This window comes from Lonchura striata, chromosome 8 (genome assembly GCF_046129695.1).
Source record: "Lonchura striata isolate bLonStr1 chromosome 8, bLonStr1.mat, whole genome shotgun sequence".
Taxonomy (NCBI): domain Eukaryota; kingdom Metazoa; phylum Chordata; class Aves; order Passeriformes; family Estrildidae; genus Lonchura; species Lonchura striata.
The window spans coordinates 11,651,820-11,669,661 of NC_134610.1; the positions used below are offsets into that span (position 1 = coordinate 11,651,820).

Below are 17,842 nucleotides of genomic sequence, written 5' to 3' on the forward strand. Positions count from 1 at the left end.
CAGCTCCTCCCGGGGCTGGGCGGAGGAGGGCGGGGCCCGGGGCTCCTCTCAAAGCCTTCCGGCCTGAGCCCGCTCGGAGCAGCAGCCGGGGGCGCGGCAGCGGCTGGGAGCCGGTCAGGGGGGCCGGGGCCGCGGCATTCCCGGGAGCGCGGGCGGCATTCCCGGGACCGCGCGTGCCCGCGCTCCCGGGCCCGGCTCCCGGCGGGCGGGGTCGCCATGGCGACCGGGCGCGCGGCAGCGGCCCCCGCGCATGCGCACGGCGCGCGCTGACCTCACCGCGGTACCAGCGGCCGCAGGGCGGTGCCGCGCCGGCGCGCGGGGCGGGGCGGGGCGGGCGCGGGCGGCGCGTGCGCGCTGGGTGCCCCATTCTTCCCGTGGTCAGCGGGGCGCGCGCGCGGCCATGGAGCGGAGCGGGCGCCGCCGCCGCCGGCTCTGAGGGAGGGAGACGCGAGAGGGAGAAGGGAGCGCGGCCGCCCGGCCCCCGCCCCGCAGGTACCGCCCGCGCCGCGGGGAGGGGCCGCGGGGAGAAGCGCGGCCGGGCGGCTTTGTGTGCGGTGCCGCCGCCGCCGGGTGACCGCGGGGAGCGCGGTTCGGGGCGGGGCCGAGCCGTCCGCGGCACCGGCCGGGAGGAGCGCGGTGCGGCGCTCCCGGCGGCGCGGTTCGGGCAGGGCAGGGCGGCCCGCCGGGACCGGGGGTGCGGGGCTGCGGGGCCGCCGCTCGGCCCCCCCCCGGGGCCGCCGCCGCCGGGCGGCCGGGCGGGAGCGGCGGCGCCGGGCCGCGGCGGAGCGGGCGTCCCGCTGGGTCCCGCTGGGTCCCGCTGGGTCCCGCTGGGACCGGCGGCTCGGCGAGGGGAGAGGTGCGGCTTTGCCAGCGCTTGAGGCTGCTGCGCTCCCGAAAGCGCCGTGTGGCTGGGGTGGGTTCAGCCCTTGTGCTTGGCCCCTTTGTGCACGTGCCCTGCTCTGCTTCGTTTGTTTCTGGCAGCGTTTTTAGTGGGATTTGGGTCAGAACTGTGTGTTTGTGCGAAGAGGTGGGTTGGTCGTTAGACAGATCCTGCAGAAATGCTTCAGAGAGATACTGAGTCTGAGTAAATAAAATGTAATTGTGTGTTGCAGGCCGGTGTGGGCTCCGCTTAAGGTATTTTTAATGTTATATGTCTAAAGAGACTGGTGAGTAAGGGAAAGGCTGCCTCTTTCCCCAGTACCTGCACAGCTGCTTGAGAAGGATGTGGGAAGCTGAGGCAGGATAACAGGCTCAGGGCTGGCTGGGAAGCCTGTGGTGGAGTAGCACAGAGGCTCCCCAGGTGTGTGGGTTGTTCTGACAAATAGTTTTCTCTGCCCCGTGTGGACTTAACTTCATAAGCCAGTGTTCAGTAAAGAAGACTAGGGTTAAGTAAAGTAGCATGTGCCAAGCCAGTGTTAATAGGGCAGGGATGTGGTCTCCAGCCCAGCACTTGTGCTAGCATCAGAAACAAATATGTCTTAGTCCAGTTTGCTGCCGAGCAATGTAGCCCATTTCTCTGCATCTTTGGAGCAGTTGCATCTCTGCTCTGTGCTCCTCTTGGCACTCCCAGGGCACTGTTGTGGACAAATCACAGTATTGTCATGTGACACCTGGAGACACAGATCCATCACTTAGATCAGTTGTGCTTAAATAGTTCTTGGAAAGGTGTTGGAAGTGCAAGTATTTGTTTCCATGTGGGACTCTGACTTAGATTTAAGTTTTGCAGCTGGAGAAGGGATATGTTTGAGAACTTGCAATAGGAGGCAGCTTTCTCTTGAGTTACGGACTACACCCAAGTGCAGAGTAGAACTGCATTACTGTCACATTCAGGGTCTTCCTTGTCATGACAACACAGCTTGCTGTGTGGAGCAAGCCTTTGTTCTGCATTCCTGGGCTTGGCAAAGTCGAGCCTTTGCTTGTTTTCTCTGTTGAACCCTGTCAGTGGGCCTGAAGCCTCGAAACTATGAGATGGATAGAGGAATGACATGTCACTATGCGTGATTCTCTCTGTATTTCATAGTCTCACTTGCTAAATTTGTTTCAATTATTACCAGTGTAAATAGATTTTTTTTCATACTGATGCCTGTAACATTCCTGTGAAGTCCTTAGAATTTGTCAAGTAGCTTCAAAACTTTCTGTTTCAAGAAGAAAAATGCCATGGCATTATACACCTCAGCCTTGCTTCACTTAGCTGATAACAAGCAGTGTTAAAAGTGATAGAGCAGCAGATTTTGGAAGTGGAAATGTTTCTCTAGATCACGTGATGTTCCCCAGAAGTACAGCTGGAGAGAGTGCCTATGATTGAATGAGTTGGTCCTCCAGGCATCTTTGAAGTTCTGTAGAAATCTGGAATCTACACTACAGCTTAGATGTTAAGAAAACCATATATTTAAACAGCAAAAGTCAAACTGAAATGAAATTTCTCTGTTTCTCCCATATTAATTAATCCTCTATCCATCAGGCAATTTGGTCAGGGCAATTGGATGTTAAGAGGATGAGAGTTGACAGCAAGTCTGGCCACTTCTGTAGCGATTTGCAGCATCACAGAGGAGGATGAGGGCAAGATGTCCTCTACAGAGGGGCCCTCAACAACCTTTGTGTCAGGAGCAGGTCAGAAAATGTTTCAAGAGGCTGGACATGACATGAAATGTTAGGAGGGATAAAGTAGTGACCTTCCTTTCCTCTGTGTACTTCACAATTTCAACATACGCGTGGATTTCTGTGAGAGTAATGTGCCTTTGAGGCTTGTGGACTGCCATTACAGGTCCCTTTTGACCTCAGATGACTTTGGATCAGGCTCATGTGTCACCCTGAGTGTCTCATTATCTCAGGCCTTGCCTAGACCAGGGCTGGAAATCTTGTTGGCGTGCCTGGATGGGGCTTGCTGCAGTTCATGCCTCCTTGGCTGGCAGTTGTAATTGAAGCTTCTCTTGGATTCTGACAGCGCCAGCACACCTTGGAGCAGTGATTGCCAGTGCAGTGGAGAAAATGCTGGCAAGGATAGAAAGGTCTGTCACCTGAGCAAGTAAAATAGACTGTCCACGTCTATTAATTTCCTCAGACTGAGACTTGAATAAATTCTAAGAAGTCTGACTGTGAGGGAAGGGGTTTGTTTTTTTCCCTTGATGAAGGCTGATGTGCCAGTGATGTGCAGCTTTAGCTTTACCTCGCTGTTTGATGGTGTCCATGTTGTGCTTTGCTCAGTTGTTCAATTTCCATCACACTCTACAGTGCTGGAGCTTGCATTATGTGTTTAGAGCTCATTCAGTTGTTTGGATCTTGTCCATTGGACAAACCTGTTACCAGTTCTCAAAGCTATGTGAAAGCATGATGTGAGCTGTTTATGAGCTTTGCACAGTGGCATACTGAGGATCTGAGCACATGCATGTTCCTTGGCATTCTGCACTGCACTGGTGTCTGGCTCTGTCATACATGGGAGAGTTCATGTTCTCTCTTTGGGAGCATTAACACTCTTACACCTGGGAAAAAAAAGCCACACCACAAAACCCAAAAGAACTGGATGGAGTTGTAACTATTCAAGTTGTAGAAGGGCAATAAATGGGTTTTGTTGGAGAGGTTGCAGGTGCTCCCCAAGAGATTGAGCTCAGTTCATAGTTAGTGTTTGAGTTCATCTGGCTTCCTGTTCTGCCCCTTAATCAAATCTCTGTGTGTTTGGCTCTGCAAGGAGGGAGATGTCAATTCTGCATCCAGAAAAAAGTATGCCAAGCAGGAGCCACAAAATTAATTATTAGGGAAGCATCATCATCATTAGTTTATTGTGAGTGGGAAGATTTAAAAAGCTCTAATTTGTTTCCACTGCCAGCAGGATAACAGACTAAACAGCCTAACCAGGCCAGTCCCTGATGCAGTGTTTCAGTATTTCAGGCTTAGTGTGTGGCCCTTTCTTTACATTTGCACGTAGATACTTCAGATTCCAAGGTATTTCAGAAAGCGAAATTGAACCAACGGTAATTTGCTGAGGCAGAGATCTGATCAAAATAAATTAAATTTTTGACAGGAGTTTCAAAGTGCTGCTGAGCAGAAGGCAGGAATTGCATGTGTGTCTCTGCCTGTTACATGCAGGTGGTTTCTGTGGCCAGAAGTTCCCTTAACTGTTACTAGGGTTCAGCCCAATTCATGACGCTGTCAGGTAAAACCTCCTTCTGCTTCTCCCTGTCCTGTGTTTCTTACACCCAGTGTTTTATATACCTTAAAGTCTTATGGTGGCTTTCTGCACTCTCCTGCAGTCTGTGCTGAGAGATTTCTTTGGCTGTCCACTTCTGTGCAGTGGCAGGTGCCAGGCTGAGTAGAACCTGCTCATGCCCGAGTGTAGAGGGTAGCCCTCCTTCCCCTCCCTGGAGCTGAACTGATTCTAGGTGCTGGCTTCTGCCCCCCACTCCAGCCCGGCAGCAGTTGAAATCCTGCTGCTGCTGAATTCTCCTCTCTTTGGCCAGGAGTTTCCATGGCAGCCCTGGACAACAGGGGTAGGCAAAGACCCCTGTTTGGCCATGCAAAAAACTTGTGCTTAGAATCATGGAAGAGAGATGGGTATTACCTGGGAAGCCTGAAAGAGACCAAGAAAATAACCTTTTTCCAAAACTGTTGACTTGCAAACTGCTGCTGTTGCACCCCACAGCCAGTATCTCTTGAGGGCTTGCACCCAAGGTTTGATCTTCTGTATTATTTTCCTGTTCTAACCTGTCATTTTACTATAAGCACTTGTCTCTCAAGTACTTCCTTCCGGGGTAGTTCTGGCTTGAACTTTCACAAAAACTGACTTCTGTGTCACTAGCCAGTTATAGAGGAATAGCAAGATCCTGCACCACTGGAGTAAGAAATTTTTGTCAAATCCACTGCTCTCTTTAAAAGTCAGTTATTTGGATCTTATACCAGCATGTGATAGTAGTGGTTTTTTCTTTTCCCAAGGTGTTATCTCACCCTCAGTTACCACTGCCACTACAGATGTACTTTAGAGTGACTCTGGGAAAGGCACTGAATTCCTACCCCATACCTGCTTGTAAAATAGGAAGGTGGTATTATACTACTTTTTTCTTCAAGTGATGTACACAAAGTAGATGCTTTCCATCTTCAAGACTGCCTAAATTAGTAATCTTAGCCTGAGGGACTTAATCACAATGCAAAGAGAAATTACAAGATTGAGATGGTCTGTGAAGCCACTTGTTGTGCCAGTAAACTGCAAGTGATGCTGGGTCACTGCTCTAATTCTTTGTACCATTCTATTTCTAAACCTTGCTAAGCATTTTGCTTACAAGGCTACAGGTGAAAGTCTATTCTTCCCCTGTTTTTTCCCAGATGATCCAATACTACTGATGGATTGTGGAGGAGAGGGTTAGGATGTGACTGGAAAATTTTGTCCTGCTCTCCTAGTTGCTGTAGAAAGGGGGCTGATGACACTTCCATTCTTCTGGGATGCCAGACAGCCCCATGGGGGGAACCTTGTGCCCCCTTGGCTGGGTCACCTTGCAGAGCCAAGCTGGAAGTTGTAGTGCCAGTGCTGTATGGTCTGTGTGCCAGGGTCCCACAGTGTCAGGGCTGCAGGCTCTGAGATAAGGTTAGATCTCTAGAGTAAGGGACAGGGAGGATATTTTAATACACATAAACTCAAAACTTGAGAACTATTCACAGAATTGTCACAATGATAGTCCCCCCCACCACTGGTCCCACAGACCCCTAGTAAGTTGCTTGTAGTGCATTTCCTTGGAACCACAAACTTGAGATGTCTGCAAGAGGGAGCCCATGGAGAGCAGCTCCTGCCATTGTAGGATTTTAAGCTGTGTCTTGGCACTTGAGCTGTTAAAAAGGAAGAAGACCTTGAAAACTCATTTCAGACTTGTCCTTGTCTCAGACAAAGTTAAAACCAAACGAATTTCAGGGAGGGGTTGTATTAGGAAAACAAAAGATGTTAAAGCTCATCTCATTTTCTACCCTGCTCTGGAAAGGTTACTCCTACTCTGCAAAGTGTTTTCATTAATGTAGGGTATTGGAGTCACATTGAGGTGACCTGTGAGTTGTCTTGATTTGCTGAAGCTTCATTACTGAGGAGATTCTTTGGAAGATTGTTGCATTGCTGAAATTGGTAGCCTTGTGTGAAGTGTTCAGTTACCCTGGCAGTAATGTAAACCTTTAGTGGAGGCAAAAGAATTTCTGTTATCTGAAGCTTATCTCTTATCTTACCCAGGCTAGGTAATGCAACTTTCACAGCCAGCATCTGGCCTAGAAGGTTTGTGTATGGGGGAGAAGGCCATGGTTACCTTAAGCCCTGGAAATCTTTCAGCTGTCTTCATTCTAGAAATCTTGCTTCAGCTTTCGGGATGGCAGTGGAGTTGTGCCCTGCTGCAGGTTGGTTACTGTCTGTACTTGTGAGGATGAGCCCCTTAACAGACTCCAGGCAAGTTTGAAGACCAGCCAGTATTTAGCAGAGTCCTAGCAAGCCTTCAGCCAGACCTGACTCTTCTAAGGATGCAGCAGTAGAGTTTTACAGTGCTTTAGTGCAGCTGCCGCTGTGGGAAGACAAATCCTCCTTTGAAGACCTTCCATAGAAGAAACTGCATTCATCCAGGCAGTGCTTTGCTTATCAGCAAGGTTGGACTGAGAAGTGGTGGCACTGTCTGAGGACAGTTAAAAGTCACTGGATGGGGCGTGGAAGGAGTGCATCAAGTGGTACGGGGAGATAAGCGTGGGGCTGTCCCACCAGCTAATTAGAAAAGCATGAGTTATCAGTCTGGAAATCTTAAGATACCATTTTCGGATTAGGAGGAAGCTCAAGTACAGGGCAACACTAATTACTGATTTAAAACAATCACAGTGATTGTGTAATAGTCCCTGTCACTAAAGAAACATTATTACCTACTTATGGATACAGCTGAACAATGGGGAGAGCCCACCTGTCAGTTGCTCGGTGGGTGTTTCCGACAAACTCCTTTGACCCTAGAAAAATGTTGCTTTCTTCTTTAAGTAGGACACTTGATGTGGTACTTGCCACCTCCTTCTCTCAGAGTTTGAACGAGTAGGAGCCTTTGAGCTGCTTTGTTCATGGCTGCTTGCACTCCCGAGGGAAGAGCAGGTTTGATTGAGTGCTTGGTGATGGTAATACTTTTAGAGGTCTGACACCAGTCCCTTCTGGGGAGGGTATAGGTGTACAGGTGGAAGCAATAATAGAGAAGTGGGCAGAGGGCTAACTTCCACCCTGCAGAGCTGCAATTTGACACTGCCTTGCCGATGAGATCTCCACTTAGTCTTTGCAGCACATGGTTTCCACGTGCTGTTCTAAGTGCTCTGAATTTCTTGCTTAAACCAAATTAGTTATGTGTTTACACTGCCCACCTTGCAGAAGTGGTGAACTACTGCAGGTTGGATGCCTGGTTGCTTTTATATTTGAAAAAAATGCTTCATTTGTTTAAGCTGGAAATCTGAAGGATCAGAGTTCAGTTTGTTGACAGAGGTCTGTCGAATATACCTTAAGCTAATTTTAAACTGAAGTGACTGTGCAATTAGGTCCTGAGACTTGTGAGGAAGGAGATTTGTTGGTACTATTGTGTTGCTGTGTTATTTCTACAGATGTTGGACTACAGCTAATCACATACACAAAAAAAGGACACCAAAGGAGTGTGGTCATGTTTACAAGTTGGTTGCAAATTAAGCTCACTGGCTGAAAGTTGGGAGATACCTTCAGGAAGATGACTGGTTATTGAGTGGTGCTGGCTCTTGCCTCTAGTGATTTTGAGTGGCAGCAAGAGCTGTCTCTGTGTGCTTGTGTCTGGAGCAATTGTCTGGAGAAGTTATGGACTGCATTGACTTTTTGGCAAATGAAGATGACAGTGAAACATGACAAAGATGATAATCTGATGTCTAGAGCAGAAGAGTAGAACATAATTTTAAAAATCAAATACTTATATTGTAAGAACTCCCAAGGATAGGCAGGACATCAAGAGAGTAATAGTGTATTTTTATGTGCTTCAGGTTCCCTTTCTTGCAAGAGGAAGAAGATTCAAAATTTCCTATGAAGTTATCCTAAGATAGAATCTTAGTTGAGAATTGCAATTCATGCACTTTCACTCAGTCCGAGGTCAGTGGTGTTCTCCTAAGTGCTGAAAGAACTTAATTGACTTAGGTACCCAGTTTAATAGTGCCACAGCATCTTAGGTAACAAGTATTTCCTTACTACTGTTTGGATTAATTTATTCTATGTCTTGAGCCAGTTGCTTTACTGTGAATTGTACCAGTATTTATGCTGTTATGATGGTATTATCTAAGCTGAGTAGCTTTGGGCTGTTTGGTCTTTGTCAGCTTTTGCCTTTAAATTCATCATTTTGAGCTCCAAGAAGCCTTTGTAGTGGCTTTCTGCTAGATAGCTGTTGATGGAAAATTTGGGTGTTGCAGAGCACACAGTTTTGATGGCTGATTAGTCAAACAAATAACTCTTTTCCAATGACAGAATTGGGGTAGCTTTTTCTCTTGGATTATTTTGTCTACGTGTTGAGCCTAGCCTTTCTCTTCAAGGGCAGTCTACAAGGCCTTGGGAGGATTGGAGAAAACCCTTGCTCTGGAGCTTATACTGGCAACCCTTCTCAAAACTTGGAGGAGCTCCAAAAACAGGACCTGTGCCACTGAGTTATTAATTTTGAGTTCTGTATGACTGTTCTTCTGTGAGAAGAGGTTGTACTCAACATCCCCGTCCAAATTTGTTTGTCGTGTAACATTGGCTACCCGAAAAGTCCAGGAGCAGAAGTAGACCACTGGGGCTGAGAACTGTGGCTTTGTGTTTTTCAAAACTTACTTGGGGAGCATCTGCCCAGATGATTGCAGACTTGATGGGATGCAGCAGCCATATGCTTCTTTGTCTGGCAGGTTAGTTTTTTTGTCAGCGTGGGTCTTGTTTTTCTGAGGTGGTGTTTTTTCCAATTCCGCCTTTTGGGAAGAGGGGAGTCAAGACTTCCTAACATGTGTAGGATAGCTTTTTTTTTTTTTTTTTTTGAGAAGTGCTACTTAAACACCAGTTAGCTGGTAGAGGAAAGCCACACTGAGCTTTTCCTCTTCTCTTCCTGTTACTGTTTTCACCAGGACTCAAAGATGTTTCTTGCTCTTCTTCCCCATATAGTGGTGCCATAATGTATAGAGGATCTTCTTTAGACTACAGTCCTCAAGGTTGTGACACAAATTTGTTCTTCTATAGTGCACCATGATTTTTATCCTATGCTTTCCTTCATGTGTTTAAAAAGCAAGGAAAGTGGAGAGAAATTTATTTGTTAGTTTGCTTTAAAGATTGTTTCTGTGCTTGTAGGCAGAGACTTACAAACTCTTTAATGAAAACCACATAGAAGACAAACCTGAAACTTTGAATGCTCATTTCTCATGGCAGTATGGCCAGCTAATTGTTTCTGGACGTGTTGGGACATGCCTCTGTGTGATGTTAATAAAAAATGGCTATTCTGTGGTAACTAGCACTCATTTACACCCTTCTGTAATCTGAATTTTCAAGTTTAAGCAAGTTCTAAATTTTCATTTTAAAAGCAGTTAGACTTTCTTCACTATCTATCCAGTTTAACAGGAGAGTCCCCTTTTGAACATGTGTGCAGCTTCTGGAGTCCAGGAACAAACTGCCCAGCTAACTTGAAGGGTTTCAGCTAGAATGTGGTAGCAGTTTAATACCAGTTCCCTGTCCCTTCTCCAGTAGCTCTGTGCTAGCAAGGTGTCCAGTGAAATGCTTCCCTGCTGTGTGAAAATCCATCCACTGGATATTTAGACGCTGCTGTGTGTAAGACTTGTCTCCCTTAAGTGGAATGTTTGCAGCAAAGAGCAAACCAGCCTGTGCTAGAGGGCAGGGCAGGGGCCAGTATTCAAAGCTGCAGACTGGGAGACCTGAAGGAAAGCATCTGCTGTGCCTGTACAATTGTGGAAGTGGCTCTGGTTTTGTGCCTGTGCTGCCATGGGAGTGAGCGCCATGTCATGAACCATTTTTGTTTGAGGATGGGAAAGCTCAGAGTGCTTCTTTCAGATTTGGTGCTAAACTGACCAAGTGAGAAACTGGAGCATCAGTAGAAACTGCAGTAAAAGAGGCAATATTCTAGTTTGGAACTTTCGTTTAGAAAGAAAAAAGGTGTTAAGAGTATTGATTGGAGGAGTGTTGACAATCTTAGACCTTAAAATCAAATCCCTCCTGAAGTGACTTGAAACAAAATGGTGGGAGTTTTGTGTGTCCTTGAAATGGTTTAGATTGGGGTAGGGGTCACAATCAGTAATCTGTCACTAACTCAAAGCCTGAGATGCTGTGTGTGCAGTAGCAGCCAAGGCTTCCTTGCTGCTCTGGGGATGAGGTTTTGACATGAGCAATCCCTTCTGGCTGAGGGTAGGATTTGCCTGGCAGTTGATTGAGTTGAGTGTGGGAAACTGGGACATGTGTGGCAATGCTTGAGGGTCAGGGAAGCCTAGGCCCTCAGAGCTGAATCAAGATGCTGTGCTTGGTGGTGGGAAGATGTGGCCAGGGAAGATGGGGCTGAGGTAATGAACTGAATAGTTTGCTGTGCAAAGGATCCTTTTGTTTCCAGGCTGGGGTTCTTCTGTGCATCTCATCTGCTGTTGGGTTCACTTTGCCTTATTAAGGCCTTTGTGAAGGCCTTATTTGCTCAAACAGAAGGTATTTATTTGCTGCCCCAGTGCTTCCAATTAGTGAACTTGTGCCTCCTTCCAGCTTCCTTCCAGTTGTTTATTGAACCAGGTGTCCACTGCACAACCTCTTCCCTTACTCTGAGCTTGACCTGCTTTCCTCATGTTGGTGGAAAAAGTAGGGCAGATTTCTAGCTTTGGATATTATTAGCCAGGAAACAAAAAGGCACCCTGGGTTTTTATCACCCACTTCCTAAAAGAGCTAACCTGTGATGAGGAAGTGCTTCAGGAAGCACTGTGGTGATGCCAGGAACCCTGTGGTCTGTGGGAAGGTGGAGGACAGGCCCTTAGTCTGTTCTCTGGCTGCCTGGAGGGATTAATTTGGCTGAAGATGGAGGGACAAAACCCCTAATGAGGGAGGCAAGAGAGTTCTTGGGGTTCAAGAACATAAAGAGAGCCCAAAGATACAGTAATTTTTTTTTTTTTTTTTTTTTTTTTTTCATAAGCCAAATGCTTCTGAGGTGATTCTGTGCCTTGGAGCGGCAGTGAAGTTCAGCCTGACCTTCCTTGTGTTTGGCCTTGGTTGTGAGAACTGCATTTAGAGTGTGCCAGTGAGTGCTGTTTCCTGGACATGTGTAGTTGGGATGTTAACAGAATTCAGCCTGGAAACAGCTTGAGCACCTCGTTTTTGAAAACTGATCATTTTACATTCCTGGAGCCCTGTGTTAGTGCTTTATCTTGCTGACCAGCTGATGACATTGACTGCTGAAGGCCAACAGTCAAAACAGGATCCTGACCTCTTCCTGCTTTCACTTAAAGTAGATAGGTTTTCCTGGTGACCTGCTTAAGGATTTTTTCTCCACCTTTTTGGGTGGATGGTGACAGTTGCAATAATACTGATTATTAATCAGATGTTACTTTAACCCACAAATTTACTGTCTTTCACTGAAACGTCCAGGGAACTGATGGATAACTGCTAGTGTAAAGAATAAGGTTTTTGTCCTGACCTACCTTGTTTGATTCCTTAAAATAGACCAATGCTGCTCGTATCTGACTTACACAGCTTCGCAGCTGTATGTGAATAACCTAGTTTGTGACATGCTTTCAATCTTTTTTTTTTCCTCCAGTCTTAATTTAACCTATAATACTGTTCTTTTTCATTTCTTTCAGAATGGACTGCTGAATTGGGATTTACTGCAGACTCAACTGTACAGCACTGCTCATTGCTTCATCTATTACTAGTTATTTAAATTGGACTTTTAATATCCTGCCAGCTGCTGTCCACACACACATGGTGCATTGTTGCCATTCTCAGAATTGCATCTTTGAAACCCAGGCCCTCAGTAACCTTCACAGAAGAAAGAGGCGACCTCCTGTGTACATTTGTAGAGGGAGTTTTTGGCCCTGCTGCCCTCTGGCTTTCTGGCTGCTGCTGTATTTCTGAGACACTATGGAGCCCAGTATGGAGTACTGCTTAGCGCAGGTGCTGCAGAAGGATGTTGGAAAAAGACTTCAGGTTGGCCAGGAATTGATAGATTATTTCTCAGATAAACAGAAATCAGCTGATCTTGAACATGATCAGACTATGCTGGATAAAATGGTTGATGGACTGGCCACTTCTTGGGTAAATTCCAGCAATTATAAGGTAAGATTTTGTCATGTGGAATGTGATTACTGTCAGAAGTTTTGATATCAAATGCTACTTGATCTGAATGAAGGCTGTATAGTAGACATTCTGATACTGTTCTGTAAGCTGGTAGTTAGACTGAATCAGTGATTGTTGTTCCATATCTTGGTAGTTGTTAGCTGCTATGATATTGGGGACTCAAGGCAGTAAGAATTCAGTGAATGGTGTTTTAAGCACAAGTGGATTTACATTTGGTGTTCATAGTCTGTGATATCTTGGTTTCTTTGTGTACTTTGTTAGCTGGTGGCATGCTTTGATCATCCCAGTAGTTTAGCAGTGTTCATGATTTCCTGCCATACTAAAAAGTTTATGAAACTGAAAAAATCGTTTATAAACTGCATTTGTTTTCACTGTCATTAAATCTTTCTAGACTTTTGCTATTTTCTGTGGGCAACATAGTAGATCAATTGTACTTAGCTCAAAAAAAGATAATGTGTGTATGTGTCTTCTGTTGAACTTGATAATGTTGAGATGAGTTGGAAGGACATGGAACTCCACTGCATTGTTATCCCTGCCATGTTACTTCATTTCCCTTCAGGTTTAATGAGGAAGTCCTACCACAGCCAGGTACTGTGGCAGTGGGGAGGGATTCTCAGCTGTGACTTGGAAAATTCTTGTCCTGCTCTGTTCATGAGGCTCTCTGAAAAGTCTAATAAAGTACTGAAGCTATTGTATGGGATGTAGTAATGTTCCTTTTTGATAAGTGGTGTGGAATCTCAGTGTGAAAGTTCCTACAGAGCTGGGCCTAAAGATGGGGGTTCATGGGACTTCACACCTGTAGAAGTGAAGGAGTGACTGGCTGTATCGGTTGTAAGTGCTCTGGAACTCAGCATACTCAATTAAAATTATTTTTAACAGAAATTTTGACTGAGAGGTGGTTGTGACATTGCAGTGTTCTGCACAACTGCATTTATTTCTTTTCATTTTTGTCAACAAGCAGCTGTTGTAGAAGCTGTTTGGCATGTAGGGAAACCCCCAAACATTAAAACTGCTATCACCAAACCACCAAGGCTAATGTGGTCTCGGTAGAGAATCCATTCTGGTGGAACACATGAAGAAATATTTAGCTTGTTGTTGTGAACAAGCAGTGTGCATATAATTTTCTGAGAGTATTACATATGGTTATTGCCCCTTTTCTTGCTAACTGGCTTTCTTTTACAAACTTCCATGATTCTCAGTGGAAGAGTAACCCAGGCACAGTAAAATTGAAATTATTACAAAATGTGCTATTTGCATGGATTTCATTAAGTGATGTGGATTGTAGAGCTGTGCAGGGATTTGCAATGCCAGTACCACACTTAGTTTGCAGAATTTCTATTCAGATAACTTGCTCATCTTCACAATCTTTTGCCTGTTGAACTACATGCTTAAAATGATCTGTGGTATTCATTTTCTAGTAACAAACTGGTGGCACTTCTGTAGTGCAGTGACTCTGTTCCAGAACTCATGCTGCTGAGCTGGCTGTTCATTAATGTGTGTGTTCTATAGATAGCATTTGCTGTGATTAATAAGTTCTAGTAAGCATAACAGAGACATGTCTCAGATGTCTGGAGGGTGTTTTCTCAGTGAATGAGTATAATAGGAGATGTGCAGCCTTTGAGTGGGGCAAGCTGGCTATGTGAAGGTCAGTGATGTGGTGAAGTCTGCTTCAGGATCCAGGCAAGGCTTAGTGCACCCTCTTATGCCAATCTCTTCTTTGTGTTTTAATGCTTGCATCTGCATTATCATTGCCTTTTTTCCCAACTGCTGCTGGGGTGGGGGTTTGGAAGCTCAGCTTTGTCTGGTGTGAGAGAGCACAGAGGAGCTGGTGTCATCTGATCCAGTTCATGGATTAGTGTGTCAACTCTAGGAGTGAAAGACTAAGCATCACTGGCCTAGGATAGCCATCTGGAGAGCTAAACTGCAATGGTCTGCTCACAGTGGAAGAAGCTCAAGTATTTGTAGTCTGTTTTTTCACCTCAGTCTCTTAGTTTGAAAAAGTATCAGCTTAAAACAAAGACTGAGATCATCTGCATGATTTAAAATTTCCTAGCGCTTCATCAATAAAGTGTGTGTTCTCAGAATAAGGCTGAGTGTGTACAACAAGCCATTATACTGGGACAGCATCCAGTTGATTCATGGCTCCTGCCTGTCTAGAACTCCTCTAACTAAACACTTGTGCTTATATGTTATCACTGAGGAAACATCAGTGAACCAGCAAAGAGGCATGTCTAAGGCAAACCAGTTTAGTTTGGCTTAAAATGAGCTTGAACTGATGATGAAATTGCACCTTTACAGGAAGGGCTCAAGCTGTCTCCCTCATTGGAATCCAAGTCTGATCTGTGTATGTCATGGCCATCATTGACCTTTTTAGGCTTTGCTGTTTTTCTATACATTGTTTCTATTTTTTTATGACACTACTTTTTGAAGTCCTTGACCTCAGACCATGACTGCAGACAATGGATTCTTCTTTTTCAAGAGATTCAGGAAAAAAAGAACGATGGAGGGCAGAGATGATTTTCTTTGATTGGTACTGTCTCAAGTCTGTTAAAAACAGCATGTGTAAAACTTAGTGAGGCCTAACATACTTCTGATCGAACTCAGTACTCTAAAACTCTTTAACAAATCGTCTTATGATCTGATCACTGGTTCCTGCTTTGTAACAGACAGATGCTTTAGGTGCAGAAGGCACTTTGATAGCTCAGGATGCTTTTCAAGTCAAGGAAACATAAAGGTGATTGTAAGAAACAAGGCACTGAAGTCCAGTGCAAAGCCATTTGCATGTTTGTGCTTGCTAGGAGTGTGCTTGAACTGCACCCAACAGCCATTGCAGGCTTGAGTTTTCTCAGCAGTACTTACAGGTGTAGAAGACATAAGAATGATGCAGAGTGATAAAATGAGTTATCTTTGAGAGCTCTTACTCCTCTTTGGAGCACACTTGCTTAGAGAAGACAGTCTGTGTTTGTATGAGCACTAGGAGTCGTGGATTATACCAGTGAGGTTGGGCTGAGGAAGGTATTGCAGGATGCTTTAGGCCAAAGAGAAATTCTGCCTCTGGTCTGTTTTTTCGTTTGTGCTTTGTTTGTGTGGTGTGTGCTGTTTCAGGATGGTGGTTCTGCTTGACTCCTTCCCCTACTAAGCATAAAAGAGACTTATTTTGCTGAGCTTTGAATCTCTGAACGATAACTAAGGCCTGCACAGAGCTGTCTGTCTTAAAACATGAGGCAAAACAGCACAGCAGTGTCAGAGGCTTCACCATGTCCTCTTGGGTTCCACAATCCTATGGCAAGGGGAGAGAGCTGAAATAGTCAGTAATCCCCTGTGAGCCATCTCGCTTTGAGCTGCTTCTGCAGTATTTAGTAGTGCGGATGTTAAGTGTGCAGGATCTCCTGGCTCATCTGTGGCTGATGAGCCTTTCTCAGTACCCAAACAGTGATGTAAATTAAGGTGTAACGGAAAGCAATATGTCCAGGATCTTAAAGTAGTATTAAACCAGCATGCTATTCCAAGAGGTGAGCTGAGAGTGTTTGGCAGTGACCTTCTTTTGCCTGCTTCTCCTCAACAGTATTGGGAGATGAGGTCTCTTGCACTTTTTTCCCTGGGATGTGTTGCCTGTGCTGGTGGAGTTGCATTTTCCAGTGGAAATAGCTCTTGTTATTGCAGGGTTTTTTTAAACAAACATCCAAGAGGGAGACTGGAGGTGCCAGAGTCTTCAAGCAGGTCAGGGTCCGACATACTGAAGAGAGATTCTATTCGGTGTTTTTATTTGTTGCACAGTGGTAGGAGAGGCCAGCTTGAAGTGAAACTGGATGGAGGTTTGCAGTAAGGAATTGGATGCAGCTTTGTAGATTTGTTATGCACTTTGGCAAGTAGTGATTTTTTGGCACTGCACTGCTCTCACTGGACAGGATTTGCTTTCCAAGGAGAGCATCTCACCTTGCATGGAATGGTCCCTTTGTCCCGGTGCAGCCAGGTCTGTGTGGGGCTCTGTGCCAGCAGCCTGCAGGACTCGGTTTTGCCTCTGAGAGGTGATTCAGGAACTGACATGGTTAACAGACCCCCGGGTCTGAGGACACATCCACAGCCTCCTGCTGTGCTGGTAGACTCAGTCTGTCAGGGCAGGGCTGTGTCCTGAGCTTTGTTTGTGTTCATGTATGCAGCACTTCGGATTTGATTTGTTTCATTCCCAGCTGATTTTGGTACTGAGAGAGACATCATGCTCTTTAAAGTAAAATGTAAGATGTTAACGAGCATTTTTTTAATATTGTGAAATATTGTACAAGTATTTTATTTCCCCTGACAAAATTCCTAATAGCTTGAGAAAAATCAATCTTCCATTCTGATCTGTTTCTGAATATCAAGACTTACAAGAGCATGTTTTTCACTGAGCTGAAGAGAAATAAAACTTACATAAATTAGCTGGCTTTCTTAAACTGTGTATTGAATAATTTTTTTTGCTTGCTAATTGAGGGGTAGAACAGATGGTGCAGGCTTAGTTTAAAGTGACATCCATTAGAGTTACTTAAGCTGATGAATGGTTGTTCACTATAAGCACACATTTGTTCTCTTATACCATGTTTATTTTGGTTGAAATTCGGTATAAGAAATCCTGATTTAAGACATAATTATCATGCATGGTTATGGGTTGATATGATAATTTGGCGAGTGTGTTTTGTTGAGTATTTAACGCATGGAGGAAAGGACTTCGCCATCTGTGGAAGAAAAAGAGACTTGTAAAGGTTTCCAAGCAGCTGCTGTTAGCTGCTGAGTTTTGAGCTGCTGGGGGTGCATGGAAATCAGTAATGTATGCATTCAGCTACCACTTTCATCCCTCTTTACCATGAAACTGAAATTGCCAATAAAGATGAATTAAATAGTTTTGATGTACAAAAGACATGAGAAAGGGACTCTGGAAAAGTGGTCTTGAGATCTGGACTTGAGAGTACACCCCATTCCTTGCATATGCCTATATTGCAAAAGGGACCATGGCGGAAACTGCTGTTTATGACTTCCCTTGTTGATGCCTTTCCTTGCCTTAGGAAGGCCTAAAAACTCGTTCCATTTGAACTGTGTTTGCGGAGTGTGCCCAGGCTTCTGTGCTGGCATGCTCCTTATAGGTGGGTTTTCTTAACTTAAACTTATGGAAGAACAGAGTTCTGGCTTCAGGATATTCAGTTTCCTGTAGGCATTGATGTTAACTCCCAGTCCAGCTGATCAGTTGTTTTTTCTCTGGCTCTCTAATAGCTGGACCTGCCTTCCCAGCTCTTAAGTGCTCTGTATGGTAATTTGATTGGATTATGGTGCAGCTCTTTCCTCTATGGTATCAGCAGTGTGGTGAGTGCCACAGAGGGTGCAGTGCAGAGCAGAAGTTTGTAGCAGGTGGAATAGATCAAATTCAGTGCTGGTTTCAGACCTTTGGATTCAGGGCAGGGGAAAAATTACCTGCTCTAGCAAGTCAGCATTTAGCATTCCCCTGTAGCTTTTTCTTCATACTTAAAAGGTAATAATGACTGGTGTAGCAGGAAGGATTTTCTGGCTGAAGTGTGAAGAACT

The 17,842-nt window shown here is 45.2% G+C and overlaps 1 protein-coding gene across 1 annotated transcript in view; it reads left to right on the plus strand.

Moving 5' to 3' along the window:
* The first annotated feature begins 340 nt into the window (after positions 1 to 340).
* The window catches only part of CLASP1 (cytoplasmic linker associated protein 1), a 166,749-nt gene continuing 149,247 nt past the window's right edge, over positions 341 to 17,842 (plus strand). Inside the window, exons 1-2 of the mRNA XM_077784947.1 lie at positions 341 to 492; positions 11,794 to 12,268. Coding sequence (XP_077641073.1) covers positions 12,074 to 12,268 — 195 coding nt within the window. The 5' untranslated portion in view covers positions 341 to 492; positions 11,794 to 12,073. The remainder of the gene's footprint in view (positions 493 to 11,793; positions 12,269 to 17,842) is intronic.